At 42.2% G+C, this 23,744-nt stretch overlaps 1 protein-coding gene across 15 annotated transcripts in view; it reads right to left on the minus strand.

The window, feature by feature from the left end:
* The window catches only part of ELMO1 (engulfment and cell motility 1), a 690,097-nt gene that overhangs the window by 215,293 nt on the left and 451,060 nt on the right, over positions 1 to 23,744 (minus strand). For all 15 annotated transcript variants that reach the window (XM_057304123.1, XM_057304122.1, XM_026509354.4 and 12 more), the window contains one exon: positions 12,317 to 12,425. In XM_057304123.1, coding sequence (XP_057160106.1) covers positions 12,317 to 12,425 — 109 coding nt within the window. The remainder of the gene's footprint in view (positions 1 to 12,316; positions 12,426 to 23,744) is intronic.

Here is a 23,744-nt window from a genome sequence, read left to right on the forward strand (position 1 = left end):
TTGGCAAATTTCTCTCTTTTTTTTAATTAAATTTTTATTATTTATTTATTTTTTTATGTAAAGTTCGATGATTCATTAGTTGCATATAACACCCAGTGCACCATGCAATATGTGCCCTCCTTACTACCCATCACCAGCCTATCCTATACTGATTTCTGGATTCCATGGCAGGAATTTATATTTCCCAGAAGCTCCCCCAAATGAATCTGATGCACAGCCGCGTTCAGAAATCACTGGCCTAGGTTATACAAGACAGAAGAGCAAAGAAACCAGCAGATAGCTATTAAAAAAAATGCAAGTCATTCTCCTTACTCTATGAAAAAAACAACATGAAATATGCAATTATAAAGCTCAAAATAGCTTCTTCAGAAAAAAAAAATGATTCACACTTCTAAAGACGCTCAGGCCACAGCTGCAATCTGTTCTCATGGTCAAACCCTTGGAAAGCCAAATTAAGGGAAGCCGCGTGGGGCTTGATTGCTGGGATCCAAGGCGGTGTCCTGCTCCTTAGAGGCAGGGGAATGACCACCCCCCAAAGCAGCACACAGTCAGCTGGGACTGACCTAAAGGAGCTGGTGGCTGGCTTCCTAGCCTGCAGCAGCCATCTCAGGAAACCCGGCTCCCTTCAGGTTCTAGCTGCTGGGCGCACTTGCGCAGGCAACAGGCGTCTTTGGAGGAGCAATTCACTGGCTTCTCTGCATCCTCATTCTGGACTGCTAAAGTCCGCCCCATCTCCCATATCCACGGGGTGGGTAGGAAAGAAGAAGCAAGCCGAGAACTGTCTGGAGGCAGTTGGGAATACAATAAATTAGGAAGTCACACAGCTGTGTGTTCTGAAACACAAGACTGAAAATAGATCATTTTTTTCCTCTTTGGGGAACATACTGTAGTGTTGATATTTTCTGATTTAAATTTGGACTCAGTAGGCCTTCTCACTAAATTATCCTGAGGAGGAAGAGAAGGGGGAGGACTGAGGAGGCACCCTTTTGTAGAACTCATTCTCACTTTATTAGGAAAAAAAAAAATGCTGTTTGAGAGGTTTCAGGGTAACACAGAAAGTTCAAAAAAAATTCAGTGATATCTGAAAAATATTTCTGGAGCTGACCCTAAAGTAAATAGAAAGCCACTCTATTCATGCAATAAATACTTAGTAAGTGCACACTATACGTAAAGCACTGGACTACAGGGTAGGATGGAAGATGAATTCACTGAGTCTCCTGTTCAAGGAGCTTACAGCCTCTGAGGAAGACGAGACATTTTAAAAAATGAAAGCAGTGGTTTACAGCATTGTGCAAGAGTGAAGAGGAAAGAGCACAACAGAATCCCACAACAGCTACTGGATCTAACTGCCTATGTGACCTCATTCTACTTAACCTGTCGGAGGGGCCCAGGCCCCTCGTCTGTAAATGGAGATGTTGAAAGGGTTAACAGAGTACTGACCTCAGGGAATCGCCCGCCATGTAGGAAGCATCTAATAAATGGCACTGATCATTTTCATTTTTAGAAATGAATTCTTTTTACTATCTTGACCTCAGCAAGTGTTTGGATGGATTGTTCGTTCTTTTATGAGAGAGACAGAGAGGGTGCACACAAGTGGGGGGTAGTGAGAGGCAGAAGGAGAGGGAGAGAGAGAATCTTAAGCAGGCTCCATGCTCAGTGCCAACACAGGGCTTGATCTTACCACCCTGAGATCATGACCTAAGCTGAAATCAAAAGTCAGACGCTTAACCAACTGAGCCAGCCAGGAGTCCCATAAAGCAGCAAGTGGTTTCTGATTGAAATTCAAGAGCCCAGGGGTGGGAGACTCCACTGGCCTCTACCTCCTAATCTACTCCAACCACCAGGAAAATCTCTCCATCCAAAGGCCTGAGGTGAAGGATGAGAAGTTGTTAAAGGCATCCTAGAGCGTTCTGTCCTCTGTTGCTCGCCCAACCACTGGGGACTCCCTCAGGAGGAAAAGCACGTTTGTGGCAAGTGAGTTAAAGACCAAAGCTGTGAACGTGTTTCTGGGTTTTGCGTTTGTTTTTGTTTTACTCATGTCTGTTTTGATTTTAAAAACCTTACAGGATAGCATTTCACCACTATTTCAGTGCAGTTTGGCATTCTGATTGTTGTTTTAACTCCTTTCTCTTCGTGGTCTACTTTACTTTACCACCGATTTGAATCTCTCTCTGCTTATACTTTCTAATTTCATGCTTCCTTTCCAAATTAATATGCTACTATTATGGCATACAAGGACCTTTAAACTCATGGCCTGGCACATCACAATCCTACGATAAACGCTGGGGAGGCTGATTAAATTACTGCTTTGGAAAAACAGCCAGTGGGTCCAAGCCCAGGGTACAGAACTAGGGAAAGATGGTTTTACATTTTACACTTTTGGAGTGAGACTACGCACTTTAATACTAGAATGATTTAACAGATGAGAAGTGAAGGTACCATTCATGCAAATGGTCTCTTTCATCTACTGGGATCCTGTTACTTTTATGTCTTTTTTTATAATGTTTTAACTTCTATAAGAAGCTATATGTCCTGAAATCCATAGTTCCTCATCCATGTTACTACTGGGTTTTAGGTCAGCCATACCCACAGGGCTGTAGAACAGAAGGAAAGGTGGGCATAAATTTCATCAGCACACACCCCCTGACCTGTACTGGGTTGCTGTCAGCTGGCGGCGAGCCTCTTTCAGACTTCCGGTGCTGAGTATTCTAAGCCAGGCTCTCAACACTGCTTCGTGATGATGGCTCATCCCGCAGCACCCAGAACCTTCCTCCTCCCAGCTCTCTGGGGAAGCCTCTTGCTAGGCAGGGCTCCCAGGACCTTTCACTCCAACAGACAACAGGCCAGAGCTGGATCCAATTTAAAATCATTTTTAATTTATTTTTCTTCAAATTATATTTAATTTTTTTCCTGTCATAAAAAGTTTTCATAATTTAATAATATGTGTGAATGCATGTCTGTGTGTGCATGTGTGTGCGCATAAAAAGAGAGAGAATGGTAAAGCAAATGTGGAAAACATTAACACAATAGGGAAACCTGGGTGAAAGGTATATATGAATGAGTTCTTTGGACTTCCTTGAAAAAAATGTTTTAAAAAAGAATATATTTTTATGTCCATTCGTTTTACAGCGTTCCCCTTGTCAGTCCTTCCTTACCAATTTCCCCTCCTTATTCTTCCAAATGAACCCCACAATCATTCTGTGGAGTTTCCATCCCAGTTTCTGTGGGTACTCTGGAATGATCTAGAGCCGGCATACCAATTTGGAGGAACTCACATCTTTATCTTAATATTAATGTTTTCCTACCAGATAAAACATTCATTTATTTCTTTATTTTTAACTTGTATATCTTAGTGAAGTCTTACAGATTTCTTCACATCTAAGTCTGAGATGTTTTCCATTAGGATTAATCTGAAGTAGTTTACATTTGTCTGGACACTACTAAAAAGAATCTTTTTTATCCATCCTATAATTAACTAATTACTGCTGACACACACATGGAATGGCTACCAATTTTTTGTTACCCACTGTGTAGCTACTCTTCTGAACTATATGAATTCTAACTTTTCTTCGCTTTTCTTCGCTCCTTCAGGAATTTCTACATAGATAGTTTGTCTATAATTTAAAATACGTTGTTTCTGTCAGTGAACTATACCTCTATTTGTGTCTTCTAGATCAAGGAGAAATAATATTGGTGAATATTAGCATTTGATAGCACCCTACTCTTAGTTCCAGCTTTCAATGGGAAAACTGTTTCGTTATCACAATTTTAAATATAGTGTTGGCTCGTTTACTTTAGCTTCTAAAAAATAATGCTCAGAATATGTCTATTCCATCATCATTAACAAATATTAAGTGTTATTTTAGCCTTAACCGAAATTAACTATTTTATCCTTAACTGAAATTAGCATTCGGGTTTACACATCGAGCTTCTTCATATGAGATGTGCACTCATCTGTTTTCTATCACTGAGCCCCTCTTGCTTCCCTGGGACTAATCTTTGAGCCAAATTCAAAGTCTACCACTGGTAAACACAAAGGCCTTTAAAACATACGCTATGCAAACCTTCATAATCCATTTTAGCTGTAATTTTTATTTACCTTTGTTTTCACCATGTATTTTTAAATTATCTCTATACTGTATAATAAACCACCTCAACTTTTAGGGGAAACGGGACCAGGAATTAAAGAAAAAAAAAGTATTCTTAAACAGGAGGAAGCATAATAAAAGAGGCAGAGATAAAATGCTACAGGAGTTTCGAGGAGGATGTGATGCCCTCTCTAGTGGGAACTCAGAGGAGGAATCAGAACGGTCACCCAAAACTGAGGTTTGAGATGAAGCTGGTGGAAAAGTATTCTATAGGGTGGGAGGGAAGACAGTGGGCATCTGTGTTCTTTTGACAGGTCTGCGTCTGTCTCCCTTCATCATGGGGTTGGGCAAACCTACCAGGCTCACCTCTCAATCGAAAACCTCAGAGACAGGCTCACCTCTCAATCTAGAACCTCAGAGACAACAGTAACGGATGCTGGATGCTCTCAGCTACATATCTTCGCAGAAATGATGTGACAAGGAGTAAGTACTAAAAATGCCTGTGGTAAATATGAATTATTTTCATCCATTTGTAATTGAGATGTGCTTGAGATATTCTTTTAAACTGCCAAGTTTAATTTCTCTCAGCAATCACTTCCTATGGCGATAAGGATTCCCTTGTGATTTTAGAAGGATCTACAAGTCCCGCCTTCTGAAACACCAACCAATCACCACAGAACTTCAAATTCTTAAGGCAGTCACTAAATGCACAGAGTTGACTTCGCTACAGGATGAGCTACATCTCGGTGTCTCTAAATGTGTGCATGTTTCAGTTGTTATCTCCTTCACAATTAGGCATTTTACAGCTAACAAAACACTTCAACCTATATTTCTTCATCTAACTCTGAGATGAGAACGATGATGAAGGTGGTGGTGCTCGTGGTCATGGTGGTGGTGGTGATGGTGATGATGTTGGTCCCCAGGTTACAAATGCGAGAGACTAAGAAGCAAGAAGGCTAACCATCTACACAAAAGCCCTTACTTATATCAGCTATGCCAATTACCAAGTGCCTCTGATTCTGAATGCAAGAATCTTACATTAGGTCCTTCTGTCTTGTGATACTATTACAAATCCTGATAACCGTTTTATAATTATCATAAACACTACTCTCGACTGACTTTTATACTCACTCCTTTGACATTTTTAATTTGGCCCAAAAGTGGATATAACTTTCTCAATACAGGCTCAGGCCTCAAACATTGTTTTTTAATTTATTTTATTTTATTTTATTTTATTTTACTTTATTTTATTTTTGTTTGTTATTACATTAAACTTAAGGTTGAAGTATAATATGAAAGCAGAGTCGAAAATAAAGATTCAAGACAGAGTCAAGATCTGAGATGCTTCAACTTTCCATGGAGCATGGGTATAAGCTAGTATTAAGAGGTGGGGGAAAAGGTCCGTAAGAGGATTAATTGTTAAAAACTACTTTTCTTGAGTTTTCTTTAGCCAGAATGTTCTAAGAATGAAAGTGATGGATGGTACTTCTCAAAGTACAAAAACACCAATGTCCCAGAGTTAAGTGTCTATTCTAATTGCTGCTCTACTCCAAAGAGTTCTTCAGATTGCTCATCTGTGTTATTTTTACTTGCTAAAGCAGAGGTGTCTAGGTGATGAATTATACAAGGTGCCTCACTCAGCACCACTGGTGTGTTATAATAAATATTGCCACTGAAAGACAAAGTAAGGAAATGCTGAGTATTTTCATAGCATGTGATGTAGATTTCATTCTTGTATTTTTCAAAACAGAGTAGTTATTAAATTTTAATCTAATTATATATGGTCAAATAGGTGAAGATGACAAAACTGTTTCAGGGAAATATGAAAACTTTAATCACAAATGTATGTCCATCCTGCCCTTCAAAATACATTTGAGAATAACCCACATACAAAAGCATAATTGAGGAAGTGAAAAATATACATTTGCTAAAAGGAAAGTAAGGTAGTGGAGCCCTAGCATCTTAGTGATGAGAAATGAAATACATTATAATCAAACCTCAATTACCATTTTTCTGCAACCTTTAATATTGCTACATTAAAAAAAATACTAATGTAGTCCCCAATTCCCAGTAAAGGCAAAATGACAGAGGGCTGTAATCTGACTTCAATTTGTTATAGTTTTCTGCAGCAGTAAGGGAAATGCAGAAGAGAGTTTTCCAAGCAAAGGGACAGAATTAAGGGCTGCAAGTAGCTATTTTCCCTATCTGAACAGAAACTCAATTTTCTTTAGCTACCTATCATCCTGTGATTCTCAAGGAGGGCTGGTTTCGGGATGCCTGGGTGATACAGCTGGTGAAGTGTCTGCCCTCAGCTGAGGTCATGATCTCGGGGTCCCGGGATGGAGCCCCGCATCAGGCTCCCTGCTCAGGGGGAGTCTGCTTCTCCTTCTCCATCTCTTCCTCCCCCCACTCGTGCTTGCTCTCTCACTTGCTCACTCTCTCAAATAAATACATAACATCTTTAAAAAAAAAAAAAAAAAAAGGAAGACTGGTTTCGTGCCCAGTCTAAGGAACAGCTAATGACTGATCCTGTTCCCCTTACCAAAGACTCAGTTACGCAAAGGCATAGGCCACGGTGTTTGCCAATGAGACATGAGAGAAAGTTTTCTAAAGGGCTTTTGGAAACATTTCCATACATCTAAAAGAGACTCACCAGAAGATACAGCTCTTGTTCCCCTAGTCCATGTGATGATGGCCACCATGTTTCTACCTGCCTAAGGACAAATTTTGTACAACAAGGATGGAAGAACCAAAATGTAGAAAGGACTTGGGTCCTTGCTGGCATTATTGAACAGTTAAGTTAACCATCTCTAGGACTTACTCAACTCTGCAGTTATGATATTCAATAAAGGTTGTTCTTACATAGACCATTTTGGTTTTTGGGGGTTTGTTTTGTTTTTTTACATAGGCCATTTTGAGTTGGGATTTCTATTACTTGCAGCTGAAAGCCTCCTAACTGCTATCCTGGCTGGGCTGGGGCTAGAGTGAGGTAAGCTTGTCCCTGATCCTGGCTCCGTACATTATCACACTCACAAGTTCTTGTCATAGCCAGAAGACATAATCTGATTCTAGAATTTTATGCTCAGGACTAGGGGCATTTCTTATTACTAAAAATCCTTCTATCAATTCCCACTACTTGTAAAGTCCAAGCTCCTCCATGTGGCATATCTTGATGATTTAACTCTTGCTTTTTCTGTCAGCATCTCCTCCATTTGCTTGCTCCCTCAAGCTATCTGCTTTAGCCACATGGAACTAGAATTCTCTGAACCTCCAAGTATTTCACCTACATCTCACTGCCTGAAATTTTTAACAGCTGCTGCCCACCATACATATACCTGTGCTCACCTGGTTTTTCTTTTCATCTCTTGATTCCACATACTCAAGTATCTCCTTTTCTGTGTCACACCTCCCAAGACTCTACCTTCCTTAGTCTGTCCAACTTCCCATGAGCACAAAGAACCTACAACTGCCTTCTAGTGACATTAACATAACTTAACTATAATGCTCCAAGTGACAATGTGTTTTCTAATTATTTGTTTATGTGAAAGACTCTCCAGTCAGCATGTAGGCTGCTTGACGATGGTTTGTGTGTTCTAAGTCCACGTCATCGGGGATTAGATCCTGACTCATAGAGAAGAGCCCTGTAGATACTGAATAAATGAATGAATGAATGAAAGAAAGAAAGAAAGAAAGAAAGAAAGAAAGAAAGAAAGAAAGAAAGGCAAAAAGAAATATTCTGCTCTACTTGCTATTGGAATATAACTGGCTGAGTTGCTACATATCCAAAAGATAAGTAATTAACCTATTGTGTCAGAAATCAAGTTTTCCTTTTATCCTTCAACAACTTACTTGGTTTTAGGAACAGTGTTATAATAACACAAACAACAGTCACCACTCTTTAGCCCTAGTTAAGAGCTAGGGATCAGCCTAAGGACTTCTCACACCTCTAGCGAGCATCTCTGCGTTTGTCTGTGATATGCCTCCCTTCTCCTGTCAGCGCACCATCTCCCACCTCCCCACACCCTGACCCACCGCACACACACGAATACACCTGTTCTGAAGACTTGCTCTTCACTCCACTTCAATCCTGTTCTTCTAACTGGAGCTGCCAATTACACCACCCACACTATGGGGATCTGTGACCACACCAAGATGCGTAAGTATTCTTCTTTGTGATCTTTAAAATTGAAACTAAGGGAAAACAAGTGCCTTGCTCTCAAAAGTGCCTCATGGACAAAGCAGGTTACAAGGAATAATTTTAGTCAGAATGTAAAGAGTGAAGAGAGGAGAGTCATTGTTCCAGATCCTGGTTCCAGCTGTTACTTAAGTCAGAGTGTTCTTCTTCCATCACTTAACCTGAAGTCTGCTTGTAGAAAGCAAGATTCTATCATTTGCAAAGAAACCATCTATCTTGCAACAAAAGCAGCACCCATTATTTCACTGAATCCTCCCAACTACTGTGTGCATCAGGGATTATCCTTATTTTAGAGATAAGGAACCAGAAGCTTAGAACAGACAGGAAACATGCGCAAGGCATCCAATTAGGTAACTGATCTGTGATTCAAAGACGGGTCATTCCAGTGCCAAAATGCAACCACCCCACTTTTCCATTTCTTTCTACACTATTCTTTGGGCTTCCTGAACGCTGGTTTGAGCTCAGTGACCTCAGACAATATCCAGTAAGCGTAAGTCTTCTTTTCATTAATAAACATAGATACTATTGATCTTGATTAACTCCTGGGGGTGTAATAGGCTTCATTTAAATAAGCTTGATAAAGTGCTCTAAGCATATAAATGATCAGATACTGTTTTTTATACCACACTATGAAACATTCGCCTCTTGCAATGTTAATCACTGGGAAGCAGAAAAATAGTGCTTTTCAAAAAGTAGTCTTAAAAACACTGCGTGTAAATATTTGGTATCAGTAATTTAATTGAATATTAATATGCTAGCTTTGGACACCAAAAGACAATCGGTATTTCAGAAGTGGGTTTCTTCAAAAGACTATAAGTTAAAGCAAAGGACAAAGCATTCGCAGAAAATTGAATCTTTCCACTTTTGTATAGGTCTTTTTCTCAATCAGTGAGATCTTTAACGGGTACTTCTTTGATCTCCACACTTGCTCTAGATCTAGAGCAACCATGATCTTCTAGGTCAATTATTGACACAAATCTGAAAAGAGCCATGAACTTAGAAACAAAGAAAACCAGACACAGGCAAACCAAAGGAAGATGGATTTGTAGGTGAAACTAATTTTCCTCAGAAGAAAAAGAGATATTTCCTTCAACATCAGGGTGCACTCAGATTTGTTTTCCATATTAGTAACTTATTTAATATGGCAATGGGCAAAAGGCAATCCATTAAAAAGCAATTTTCCTCCTACCACAGGGTGTTTTATCATTTGCTGTCTAGCACTCAATCAGATGTAGCAATCCTTTAATATTTTATGAGCAGAGAACAACTCATTTGGGCATGTAGACTCCAGAAATGTGGAGTCCTCTGGAGGCCTTGCAAAATATCCAGAATGACCTTTGCAGTGCCAGCAACAGGCCTGAAAACTCAAACTATCAGAACATTGGAAAAATCATGCCTGAGAATAGATAATGGGCATTTAAAATCAATATGTAATCATTTATAACAGTAGAAGATATCATTCCCAAATCATTCTCATACTTTCTCACGTGCAAGGTTTTTGGGGACAGGGACTATATCTGATTCACCTTTGTATCTGCAGTGTCCATTGTGGTCCCTGGCACACTGTAAGTAATCAATAGGTCTTTATTAAACAGATGAATACACTGTCATCTTGGATGAAGGGAGCTTGCCATGAGTAGGCCAGGCCCTGGGTAATGAAGCCCAACCTCGCTGCAGAGATGGGCCTGACCAGGTACTGAATGAGCTGTAGCAGAAGTCTAAACCCTCTCTGCAGCAGAAGGTGAGCTATGAAATAATATACAGTGCAAGAACAGCAGCTGGGGCACCCCCAGAGATCCCCAAAGTATTTGACTTTATCCCCACTCCTCATCTCAGCCCCTAGGAATGGGGTTCTGTCCTGTTGCTGGCTTCATCCCAGGTCCTCATCGGTCTGGGAGGGCTGCTCTGCACCTGCCAGAGGTTGGTTACTATTCTGTACCCACCCCCCTCCCAAGAAGCACAGAGCTGCCATTCACCTAAGCGGCCACTGTCTGCTCTGACTCCTGTCACCACAGTCCCCCCACTCCCCTGCCCACCAAATAGGGCCCCACTGAAATGGATGAGAGTCCAAACTGGATCCACATTTTCCCTGCCAAACACAGCCTAGAACTTGGCCCTCTTTTCCAAGTTAGTCTCCCTAGGCTGAATACAATCTGTTCCCAGGGTCCATACCTGTGACCAAGCCAAAATGAACACAAGTACTCAAATCATCACCCCACTACTACCAATCTACTTCTGGGGGAAATGTGGAGGTGCAGGAGCATGAAGTCTGTGAGTACATTACCCAAGGACACGAAGGTCCTACGTGGCAGGGACAGAACCCAGCTCCCCTTTAGCCCCAGCATCTTCCCTCTGCTCCTCTGTATCTCTGTTCTGTGTTAACTTGTAGCATGACAGATACATGTCGGCCGGGCAAAGGGAAAGAGCAGGGGCTGGGATAGTAGTGAAGCATGAAAGAATCCACTCTCTGCTGCCATCAAGATGAGAACTGATAGCCCATCGCAGGCCATAGGGAAGGGGGCCACGTGGGGCAAAAACAAAGACGTGACAAGCCCCAGCCAGGTACAGCAGGACTGCCGTCCAGTTTCTGATAATCTTAGATGCTCTTGTAATGCTTCTCAGCAAGTGATTTCCTGCAGCTCCCCCCATAAAACTGACATAAACATGAAACAGTCACAGTTATCAGACTAAGGAATTCGGTAGGATCTGCTTGATTCAGGACTTTAATCCTTCAACTGAATGAACAGTAAGCTCGGCAGCAGATGTAAATCTCAACAAGTTAGTCTGATGGAGAGGAGGAGGGGAAACTACTCAGGTCAAGGATCCAGGTAAAAGGAAACGTTAACCTTGGTGATCAGTGAGCTGGAGTGGACTGACACAGGAATCTCGCAGGTCAGGCTGCTACTCTTCCCATGCAAAGACGCCCTAATTTGGGCCTCAGTCATGAACTTTCGTGGCAGTTCCATGTCAGCTTTAGCTTCTTTCCCCTATCCACCCATACCGGAGGATGACAACAGTTTGTTGTGCTTGGTCAAACAGACTCAAATTCTTAATGTCTCCTTACTACATTCTCCATTTCCCTGTTTACCTGAGCAGTACCTACAGTCACATCTCACGAAGTAAATAAGGCATAACCCCCTTTCCAATATAATCATCAGATTCCTTTCCATGACTCATTTCAGACCATTATTTGAAGCTCTCAGAGCAGGTAACTGAATATTTATGCTTTCACCACATTACCACACACCCAACATCTCTCTGGCGCCCAGGTTACTAAGCCTACAAGGGAAGATGTGTATGTGTGTCGGCTCTAGAGATGTTGGCAGGAAGGGAAGTCAGCCACTTGAAGGAGGCTCGGTGTTGACAACAACTGCAGGCCAGGTTAAATCAGATGCATCCTAACAGATTCAACCCAAATTATACAAATGAGCAAAAGGCAGGAAAATTATACCCTCTTTTTCCTGGGTGTCCTCTCCTAATTTTGCAATATAAGTAAGAGACAGAGCAATAAGCGTAGCTCTGACCACATCTGTCATGATCAGCTACCCATTTTCTTCTATAATTCCTTCTTGCTTAGAGAAAGCATTCTAAACAAGTGAGATCCTGGGAGCAAGAGGATTTTATTAAGGTATTCAATTTCTCTTTATAGAGAAAAATGGTTTCAAAAGAAAGAAAAGAAAATGATCGACTGGTAGGTTAAAAACCTGGAATTTTAAAAAAGAAAACCATAGATCTCTTTCCTTAACAGATTACTAAGTGCAGGGCTCCTTTAATATATTCTCATTTTTATAATATTTGAAATTCAGTCATAATACCTGCCAATTTTCCCATTCTTGTCGATTTTAAGAATGTGTAATCCCAGAACAGACATGCGGAAATACATATACTGGAAATCTGAGTCAAAGCATGCTGGGTCCACGGGGATGCCCATGCTGTCAGCCCCTCGGGAATTCTTCGTGTAGGTCCAGGAACAGCCCTGGAAGCGGGGTGCCTGCCAAGCGTCACGCCCGTGTGAGAAACAGGTGTTACTTACGCAGCTCGCCCACTTTCAGGATCTCACATAGCATCTTGGTCAGCTCTATACTACTGCGGCCAAAGGGACATTCGTGCTTGTCTTCCCGGCTACTGTTCTCAAGCACAATCTGCCAGCAGAAGGGGACAAACAGGGCAGAAAGGGAAGTCAGTTTGTGGAACACGTCAAAAATTTTCGCTCTGTGGTAACAAAGCAATAGAGCCACTTCAGATGAACCAAACTAAGGCTTGGGGCCAAAACAAGATTGTACTCTAAGTATATTCTCAGTATCTAGAACCTAATATGTTCATGTTTTCCAGATATCCTAAAACTTTCCACCGTATAAGAGGATATTTTGCTCACTAGTTTATACTTACACAGAAGTGCCTGTGGATGGAGAGTTTTTCAAAACAGGGCAATAAAGACCTTTTACAGAAGTGATAAGACTGCTTTCTTTTCTCCCAGTCACATCTTCCTTTTTCTGGGATAGCACCTCTTCTGGGCCTTCAACTCCTACATTTTTATCATGTATCTCCCACAGAGGTTTCCATGTTCTTACAGGATCTTACCCCTGGCATTAGTTTAAAACTTTTTTTTTTTTTTCCCTGAGAGAGAGTGAGTGGGGGGTGAGGGGCAGAGGGAGAGAGAATCTTAAGCAGGCTCCACACCCAGCTTGGAACCCAACTGGGGGCTCAATCTCATGACCCTGAGATCATGACCTGAGCCGAAATCAAGAGTCGGATGCTTAAATGACTGAGCCACTGAGGCACCCAAAACCCCAGGCTTCATTGACTGGAGCATGCCTAAGGGACATGTGACACAAATGGAACCAACCAGAGTTCGTCCCTGAGACTTATCCTACAGAAAGGGAAAATAAAATGGCCCAACTGTGCTAACAGTACCCAAGAGGTATGAGCGCCAGACCTACCTGAATGCGAGCCTGCAATTTAAAAAAGAAATAAAAGAAAAGCAAGCCCAAACGCAAAGAAAGACAGGAGAGGCAGGGCCTCTGCCCCAGGGCTGCATAAGGTGTCACTCTAAGACCTTGAGACGCTAACCATGAGGTTTAGGCAAGCAAGTGACATGAGTGACACAGCCTGATTTGTTTTGGAAAGATCAATGAGTACAGAGAATAGACAGTAGAGAGGAAGAAAGAAAGGAGCGCCTAGGCAGTATCCCTATCAGAGACGAAGGCGGCTCAGACCGGGCATGCATGGGGCATCTACAGTGTGGTCATAGAAAGGTAAGGAAGGCAGACAAGGAATGAAGGGGGCAAGGAGCAGAAGCCTTTTAGAAAAGTGAGAGAAAAGAAAGAATACTTGGAAGGAAAGAAGAAAGGGGGAAGAAGGAAAAGTAAATGAAAGTGCTATCTTATTGATATGGCCAGGTTTCCAAACAGGAAATTAATGTGAGGGAGCTGACTACGGGTGCATTGGTCAAAACCAAGGGAGTAGGAGTCTAATAAAAATGTTCTCCAATTATTTGCTGCAGAAACACTGTAAGACACATGTATATACATATATTATTATATGCATTGACAGTACTTCAATAACAAATCAACTGTTTAGGGCTATTTCTGCCAACATTGCATTAACACCAAGGCACAATCACCACATAGTTTGCACATTCAATCTTCTCTTCCACTTGTTCCATGAGCAGTTTTCACAGCCTTCCCCATTACCACCTCACCCCCCTCATGATGGCCCAAGAAGTCAAGGAACCATCCCATTTTGTGAGACTTTTCAACCGTTTGGAACATATGTTTCACATAAATAATATGTCTTAAATATCATCAGAGCATAACCTTTATTGTCCTTGGGATTTATGATAAAAACTCTTCCTTGCACTCTCTTTAGAGAACACATATTATGAGTTGATTGTTTTTTCTCTGAGAAAGCTGAATGTAAACTCCAACTAAATCCTTTCTCCAGCCAAGCAAGGAAGGACCAGTGCTAGACTCTTTGAAAGGCTCGTTCCCTCTTCACAGTCTCTTCCGGGCAAGTTGCCTGAGCATGTAGACTCATTAGGTTGAGCCTGAATCACCCTTTTCCGTTTAGGGGAATTCTTCCTAGTTCTAACCAGGAATTCCAGTTCAGGAAAGCAGGAGGGGAGAACAACTAAATTCCCATCAATCGGGGAACCTTTCTGTTTTAAAAATGTTGTATCTGGAACAGCTATACATGTATCAAGGAGCAAATCCAAATCTCTTGATGACAGGGGAACGAATGGAAACAACAGAGCAAGAAGACAACATAAAGAAAAGACAGAAGACAGGTAGTGTTCAGCCAGCTCCCAGCTCCCACTGAGGACATTCCCCTGCATTTCACATTAACATTCTATTAACATTTCATGAGCACATCAATATTTAATGAGGATGTGATCTGCATATACCGTAGACAGAATTACTGCAGCCAATAAATGTTCCGGAAACATTTCCAAGGCACTGTTTATTAGCAGGCACTAAATTAAGGAGTAATTTAAGTAATCAATATGTAAATAAGCTCTGAGAAGCCCTTCTTTACTCTTTAATGTACCATCCATCTTACCATATTTACCCACCTAAAGAAAAACAAACCCTCCTTCTTGAGTGTCTTTAGACAAGGCGGACACAAGTCTTTAAAGTTACCTGCGTGGATCTTAAGGTCCACATTTCTGCAGAAAAGACTAAGATTATGAACATTACTAATAAGGTATTACGACAGTGAGAGATAATTCTTAAACTAGACGGTAACTTTTTGCTTTAAAATTAACGATTGGTCTATCTCTACTCAACTTCAATATTCTGGTATTAACCGTGTTCACCAAAGACATTTTGAAAAGTTCCATTTGAAAATATCAAGGAGTATTTTCCATCTTCATTTTTTCCTCACTCTTTAGTTTTAAGAGCAAACATACTGGAACAGAAACCATGATGGATGAAACACAAAAACCTGCTATTATCACTCATCTTAGAATATGCCATACCCCAAAAGAAGCTGTAATCACCTGCATGTCTTGTAAAATAAAACACTGGATACTGGTGCCATATCAAGTACAAAATGTGTTTTAAATACTTTCTGGTCTGCAGGGTATATTTACATGACTTCTATCAACTGATCCTCAACAGGGCCAAATGATTGATCAGGAAGGCATTACTATGATTGTCTTTAAAATGTTGGCACAAGGGGAAGAGTAGACTTGCTCAGATCATAGAGCTAGCCTAGGTCAGCAATGGAATTTCACTGTTAAGTCTTTAATCTCCAAATCTCTTCCTGTGAAGATGGCCTTCCTGTACATATTGTCACAAAATTCAACGGATTTCGTGACTAAAGAGGCTAAGGAACTTTGACCGATTTCTTCTATCTCACTGAAGTAGGTCTATAAATCCTGGCTCCTCCCCGACAAAAGTATAAGGTTCTCTCTTATCTCATTTATCCCATGAAGATCAGTGACGATTGGTCAAGGTGAGTGACCCAACGCTGCGTGGAGCAGCCCACAGGCTTTCCATCTCTCAATTCTGAGTACCTCTGTGAGTGCTCTGCATTTCTTCTTCTCCACTGGTTCAGCTCACACACCTGTTTGGCTTGGGCACTGAAGTGCTGAATGCAAGGCCAGCCACACTCTAGCACTCACCCTTCTCTGGTTCCCAGGGCGGCCTTGGCCTCAGCCTCAGCCTCACGTTGCTGACTTCTTCAGCTGGTTGTCTCCAACACACGTTCCTCCACTTTCTGTTGAGCTGTCCTCTTCAGGGCGAGCCCAAGCCATTCTGTCTTCCCCACAGCCGGCCCGGGGTGAGAGCCTTGAGGGCCTCTTCCACTGCCTCTCACCCAGGAAGTCTTCCTTCACATGCTGCTTTGACTCTCAGAGTCAGATCAAGCACAGTGGTCTCTTCACAGGCCACCGAAGACAGTGTCTGAACTTGTACTGTGTTCTCTCCAAAAAGAAAGGATTGTCCGTCTTGCTCAAATTCTGACACAAAGCTGCTAGGAGAAGCATCGAATCTACAGCGCCGAGCAAAACTAGTTTCACTTGCACAAGGCATTCCACCTCTTTGCAAGATACACAGAAGTTACAGAAAGCTCACTCCCTAGGACTGTGGTACAAATTAAATCACAGAACAAAGACAAAGTGCCTAAAATAGACTTGACCCACTTGTGGTTTATGATCTCTTCACTGCCCTCCCTCTTCCTATTCCTGTGTGACCCCTTGGCCGACATCCACACAAGGCTTTCACCAGCAATTAAACCAAAATCATGACTACACCAAGAATGGGTCTCTGGGGGCCATAGGTAAGTAATCCAGAGGCTCTCACATCATTTCAGCAGGAGAACCATATAAATAAAGAAGTGTCCTCACTTGCTTACACCAAAAATGCAGATAGGAAGCCCCATGTGCTCATATTCAAGTGGAAGTCTTCCATGGGAATACGCAGCAGTCAAGTGCAGGAATAAGCAAGGAGCCTGAAGAACCAGTCATGGTCTGATGATTTGGGCAACAGATCCCAATACAAAACCGTTACGGCCACCATGGGACACTTGTCCTCAGAGTCCTGTCAACCTCACAGGCTCTGTTAAAACCTGTCTCCTGACCCACCAGAGGAAATGCCAATCTTCTCCTATAGTAAGCCAACAAATAAAACACACAAAAAATCCCTTATTTGTATCCGTGAGGTTTCCTCTCCAACACAGAAAGAACTCACATTAGTAACAGGATCATGAACACCCCCAGAAGGAAAATCACATCACCAAGACCCAGACCTCTTCTGAGGTCAAAGTGTAAGCCCAGGTTGGGGTCCTCTCACAGCGGCTTGGGGGCCACAAGGGAATACTTGTCCTACATTCCCCCTTGGTACTAATGGTACCAAGTGCTAATGGTGATTGGTCCCAGAAAGCCAGAGAGAAGCATTAGAAAGTACACTGAGCAGCCTCAAGGGAGCTGCACAAGAACTTAATTGTGATCATGAATTTTGAGCAAGTCCATAAAATCAAACAAACATGCCGAACCCTAATAAGATGATTTCAAATGGGCAGAAACAGGGAACACTGTAATTAGAGAAAGTATGCCAAGCAGGAAAACAAACCAGAACAAATCAGAATCCCAGTTGCTCATCCACCTGATCCGCTGCCCCCATTCTACAGATAAGGGAAGTGAGGCCCCAGAGTGAATGAACCTAAAAGAGATGGCTTTCAAGTTGCAGGCGAGAGGGCAGAGAAAGATAAGCAGCAGCTGCTATCTACTGAAAGCACTCATTTCCCAGGCCTCGTTCTGAGCACTTTCACTGATTGTCTCATTTAAGGTACATGTCCTACTGCGTGACAGAAATACTGCACCACCCCACCTGACAGATGGACAAACTGAGGCAAATTTGCCTCATGAACTTAGGTGGCCTGACACCAGAGCACACATTCCTACTTACTGATTCCTACGGAAACACACCATACCTGTGTCCTACTGAGAAAGGCAGAGGGTGAGACAGCAGCAAAGTTTTGATCAGGGAAGTCCTCACCACAGTAACAGATGAGCAGAGAGCACTGTGGCTCTGGACAGAACTGATTTTCCTTCTAACAGACTTGGTGACCTGATGCACATTCCTTAATCTTAGTTTTCTCCCATAAAAATGGACAGGAACACCTATCCATAGGGGTTGTACATAGTGGAAGTAAAGATCTCTTAGTGCCTGAGACTTCTCAAACGATAGAGATGACTGATCTACTATTGCTATAAATAATTACATGAGCTCTTGTTCTACAGTATTACTCTTCACTTTACTGAAATATTCTCATAATCCTAGGGCAAAGCTGCTGAAAAAAAACACACAACAGAAAACAAAACAAAACTGTTATAGAGATTATTAATCTTGCTTTTTGGCAAAAGAAGGACTCGGGTGGAATAAATATTATTTCTGACTTAGATGGATTTCCTAAGGTTCTTTCAGCATCTCTTTGGAACAGTGGTTCTCAAGCTTGAGTAGGCATCTGAATCACTGGAAGGCTTGCCAGACGCAGACTGGGGGGCTGCTCCCTCGGAGTTGGATTTGGCAGGTCTGAGGTGGAACCGAACAAAATACGCAAGCAAGTCAACCAAACCATAGATTCCTCTGAGACACTGGAGGGATTGAGGGAAGGTGTCTTACAAAGCACTTCAGAGAACACTTCAAAATTATTTTCAGCAGCATACTCTTAAAAAAAGAAAAAGCCTCCATCTATGCACCTTCTAATTGCGCATACAGAAGTTGGGTGGAAAAAGAAATAAATCTGATAATAAAGCTGTCCATGGTATGTCCAGGGCTGAAGGGCAGGCCTCAAGGCCTTTGGACAAGGCCAATGACACCAAGCAGCGCAAAGGAATGACTGAGTCAAGAGCATGACCTGGGAAGAGAAACCCAGAGCACAGTGTACAAAAACTTCAAGAGCTCTTGCCAAGGACAAAAGAACAATGCATCCCAGGAAAAGAAGAAAAAAGAATGTATAAGAGGTCAGATTAGCAAAGAAAACAGAGTACAAAACGCACACAAGGAATTGAGATAAATAACAATCTGGACAAATGAGAAGAATGGTATAAAACCCAGCTAATGAGGTGAAATCCTTCCAGATTAAAACTAGGCAATTGCACATACAGAGGCATAATAAAAGCCATAAATATAAAATGGCAAGGAATTGACTGGGTAATGGTGTAGTAATTAAAGCCTGGAGGTTCATAATAGACCTCAAATTGAACATTAATCAACCAAAAAGATGCGTTGCCTGCACTTTGATATAGTGCAACCGACGCAGGATGTGTGAAACACACCAAGCAATCAGAGCCACTCTCTGCAGGAAGGCCCTCCCTCCAAGTAGGGAGTTGGGAGGTGCCAAGAGGGAAAGATTAAATAAGAGCAGGGATGACGTGAGTTTATGCCTGTATAGTGGCCCCGGTGTCACTGAGAGAAGCTGAGACATCAGCTCTGTGGACTCTTCCAAAGGCCAGCGGATAGCAGGAGTGATGCCCCTGCTGATGCCTGCATCACAGCAACAGAGCTAGAAGACCTCCTCTCAGGCCAGGACGTGTGCTCCCGGGCCCTGGGATGGCGCAGGCGAGGCAGGCACCTGCAGGCATCGCTACAAGCTTGCAGAGGGAGCATCTTGTTTATTGAAAGCAGTGGTTCTCTAACTTGAGCTTGTGCTACGATCATCTGGAAGCTTATTAAAACCACAGGTTGCTGGGTCCCAGCCCCAGAGTTTTAATTCAGCTTTTCTGGGGGAGACCCAAAAATGTGCATTTCTAACAAGTTCCCAGTTACTGTGGATGCTGCTAGTCTGTGACCACACTTTACGAACCACTGATTTAAAGTTATGCCACGTCTATATTCTCATTTTCCATCAGTAGCAAACCTGTTTTTAAAGACATGAAAAGCAAAAAGAGTTGATGAAGGAGAAATAAATCTGATTGTTCTGATTTTTTTTTCTGTGAATAATGAAAAATGTCATTAATGAGTTAAAATCCATAGAGGATGCAGATTGGTCATTGCCCGGGGCTTGAGGCAGGAGGAGCGATTGCTTATGGATACGGGGTTTCCTTTTGGGATGATGGTAATTAATGTCTTGCAACCACACAGAGGTAGTGTTTGCACACAACATGTGAATGTAATGTCACTGAATAATTCACTTTGTAATGGTTTATTTGATCTGATGTGAATTTCACCTCAATTTAAGCAAGAGTGAATACAGATAGAGTGATTACCATGTGCAAACTCTCAAGTGTTTAATTCATTTGGTCCCCACAAGCCATCAAGCAGGACTACTTGTTACAGATGAGGAAACCATGCCTTGGAGCTTGAGTAATGTGTCTGCTGTCTAGCAGTTAAATGTGGTGCGCCCGCATCCTGAGTTTACGGGCGGCACTCATAACTTCTACGCTATGGTTTGAACTGCTTCTTGGGTGGCATAAAGTGTCTCCATCTCCAAGCTGGGGTTTAGGACTGACCAGACAGAAGCCCCAGAGGTTCAGAAATGGCCGAGGATAATAGTCCTATAGGACACCCAAAGACAGCCAGCCACATGGGGCCCGTGAGGGGAGTACAGCATGAAGTCCTTACAAACCCCTCAGTATCTACTGATGGGGAGCAGCTCCCTGCTCACTGCTTACCCGCAAATCACATGCACTGCCTTGCATCTATTTGTGAAAACTCTCGTTTATATTGCTTTGTAGACATACCCTACTCAAGTCTTCTCAAACTTTAAAGCACTGCATGGATTGCCTGAAGATCTTGTTAAAATACAGATTCTGATCCAAAAGACTTGGGTGAACCTGAGGTCCTGCATGTCTAACCAGCTCCGAAGGGATGCTGATGCTCCTGGGCCGAAAACCACATTTTGAAAAGCAAGGTACTATACTTCCCAAATCTGTCATATGAATTCTAGTCCCCACTGTTTGATTCATTCATTCATTCGTTCACTCATTCATTCATTCGACAATTATTTCTTCTTTTTTCAACAAGTATTTTTTTAAGCATTCACCATTGCTAAGGAACTTGCTAACTGCCAAAAATACATCTATGAACAAAATACCATTTTAAGGGCTTGCAATCTATTTGGAAGACGCAAGGGGATGGGATTTGGAGGGTGGACAGGCTTTCACTTGCTATGTCCTTCTTTTATCTCCTCCTAGATTGTCTGCATTTTTTACAAGGAAGTATTACTTTCTGGCATGAAGGGCACGTGGCATGCAATGGGCAAGCAGAGTCAAGTTCACAGAGAGGGTGAGCCTTGAAGGGGAAGAAACAGATTCCAGACTCTCTCCTGAGGCATCTTTTTAACATTCCAGACCAGAGGTGAGCTATGGAACGTAATAAAGATTAATTGCAACTGGGAATTGGATGCTGAATGAAGGCAGAGAAGCCCCTCTGCATGTTGGGCAGTATTAGCAATAAATCACAAGATCACGGGGCAGAATTTGACTCACTCAACATTACATTACTGAATACAAATGCCTTCCATCTCCTTCAATGGAATGCAAAGACACTGAGATGCTGGCATTGTCTGACAGTCACTGCTGGATGAAAAATTAGGCTTGACATTTCTCAAGCCTGATTTCTTACTGAGAAATTGTCACCACTGCCTTAACAGTTATTGCAGTCTTAAAGCTAAGTTACGCTCCACATATATTGTCTGAAACATATTTGGACATAACTCACTTTACTAAACAAACACATTCCAGGAGAGCTAGTGATAAAACGAATCCCTGCAAGTCAGATCACACCTCATTTTCTCACTTAGCTCACATATTTATAAATTCACTCTGGTTGGGGAGAATGGACTTGTGGGGATGGAAAGGCGAGAACTCTTCATTTCCTATCACCTTCTTCTGGACAATAATTAGCCTTTTCTGTTTGAAAATGCTGATTTTCCGATTACACACATATTAAATTAGCTACAATGAGAAAATTATTTTTTGAAACCCAATTCAGAAATTAGGCTATATGTTGTTTTACTTGAAGTAATGTGAAAAGGAAATCTTTCTTCTATTAAATCTAGCTTTTTAAATGGAATTCATCTCATTCCAGCTCATTCTATATAAGCATCCCAAATCTTGGCTACTTCTGTGCAAGGAGAGATCTCTTCTTTGGGGTACTCATCCTACAGGGGTGGGTCCCCATGTGGTTTCCCATCTATGAAGATTGTTTCCCCTGATATCTTTCCACCCCTCTTTTCCCTCCAGCATTTGTCTAAATTTCCCTTCTCCTTTGGACCCAACTCAATGTCACTTTCTTCATAAAATCTTACGCAATTCCTTCCTCTAAAACCCGAAAGCCCTTTATCTTTCTCTTTCTTACAGCAATTCTCCCTTTCTGCCCCGAATTGTGGCAAAGTGTATGTGTCTTATTTTCGCTAGTGGGTAGAACCACATCTCAATCACCAGTGAATCCCTCACGGTGTAGCCAAGTTACACATACGCTAGGCACGTATTAATGAGACAGTAACTAAACAAGTGAACGACACCATAGGATACAACTCTGGCCTCTAAGTGTGCTGGCAGTGACCACCAAGGGTCCAGTGGACATCTATCTCTGTCCTTTATGGCAAGAATCAACTTGCCTGGTTTTAACATGAGAATTTTCCTGTACATTCTCACACATCTTCACAGAGTTATAATCACCTTCTTATCCCTGCCATCCATATTCCCCATTCTATTTCCCTGTGGACTTCATCAGCAGCAATGACTTCATGATGCTCCCAGCAACCTCCAACCTCACCCTTTCCTTCCTCATGGGGGTGCTCAGGACCCAGAAGCTTCTCTACAGCTGGAGAACTTAGCCACACAAGAAATCAAACTGTGGAGGAAAACTCCTCTTGAAACTGAGTCTTCTGCAAGTGCCCGATGTGCGCCCAGGGAGATGTGACCACCATGAGGAACCAACTCAGATGCAAATTCTCACTGGGGCAAAGCCCACATTTCAAAGGCCTGTTTAGGGAAACTACACTCACCTTCTTTGTGCATTGTGAAAACAAACATTTACAGAGCTGCTGGAATGTGTGAAAATGTCCTTAGTTGTGTTTATGGAAAACACTTGGCAAGTATTTGCTATAAATGCTTCCTGTAAATACTGTGAGTGAGAACCAGCAGGAAGAAATGTATTATGAGATGACAGGGAGCCAGCTTCCATCGCGAAAGACATCTCTTTGCACATACCCTGCATGGGTGTGCTGGCTCCACTCCTTACCCTCCTGTTACAAGGGAATCCTGCATGGGTGGTCAGTGGCAGAGGAGGGACAACCTGCAAAGGGAGTTTCAGGGCTGGCATCCCATGTTGAAGTACTGAAAGAGAAACCTACTCATGTTTCCTAGGTGATAATGCCCCCAGTAGGCCTGCCTTCCCCTTTGCACAATCTGGGGACCAGTTCTCATTCCAAGTCCCCTGTTCCAGCTGGAAACAGGCCCTCAGTGTGAGCCCCATTTTCCTTGCCTGATGACTGGCCTCTCTGTTAATTCTATGTTTTCAGGTAGATCATGAGAAATGGAAAACAAGACATTCAAAAGTATTCCTTTATAGCAATATTAATGAGATTTCTCTTAATTACTTTGTAATTGACATAGATCTCAGAAGATATGGATAGAGAGGGAAAGAGAGTAATGCAAGCCAAAGCAATGCTTGAGGTTTTCCCAGGAAGCAACCTTGACCAACCCAAAACTGCCTTCTGGAATGAACCAAGCCCCTCTTATGCTACATGAGGCACACGCTGGGCATCACAGAGAGGCTGGCTATTCTTGTCCCCAAGCAGCCAACATAATAAAGAGTTTAAGTGTTTAAATACCAGAGAGAGCAATTACCTCACAGTTGTTATATCCAAAAAAGAATTTATTTGTTCCTTCATTTTAGAATATTCTCTTAAAAAAAAAAAAAAGACACACATCCTAAAGTACATAAGGCTGTCAAGGCAAAGAGGCATGGTGGTTTTGCATTTGCACTGGCGCCAGTCTCCGCCCCCTCACA

The sequence above is a fragment of the Ursus arctos genome, unplaced genomic scaffold (assembly GCF_023065955.2).
Source record: "Ursus arctos isolate Adak ecotype North America unplaced genomic scaffold, UrsArc2.0 scaffold_3, whole genome shotgun sequence".
NCBI lineage: Eukaryota > Metazoa > Chordata > Mammalia > Carnivora > Ursidae > Ursus > Ursus arctos.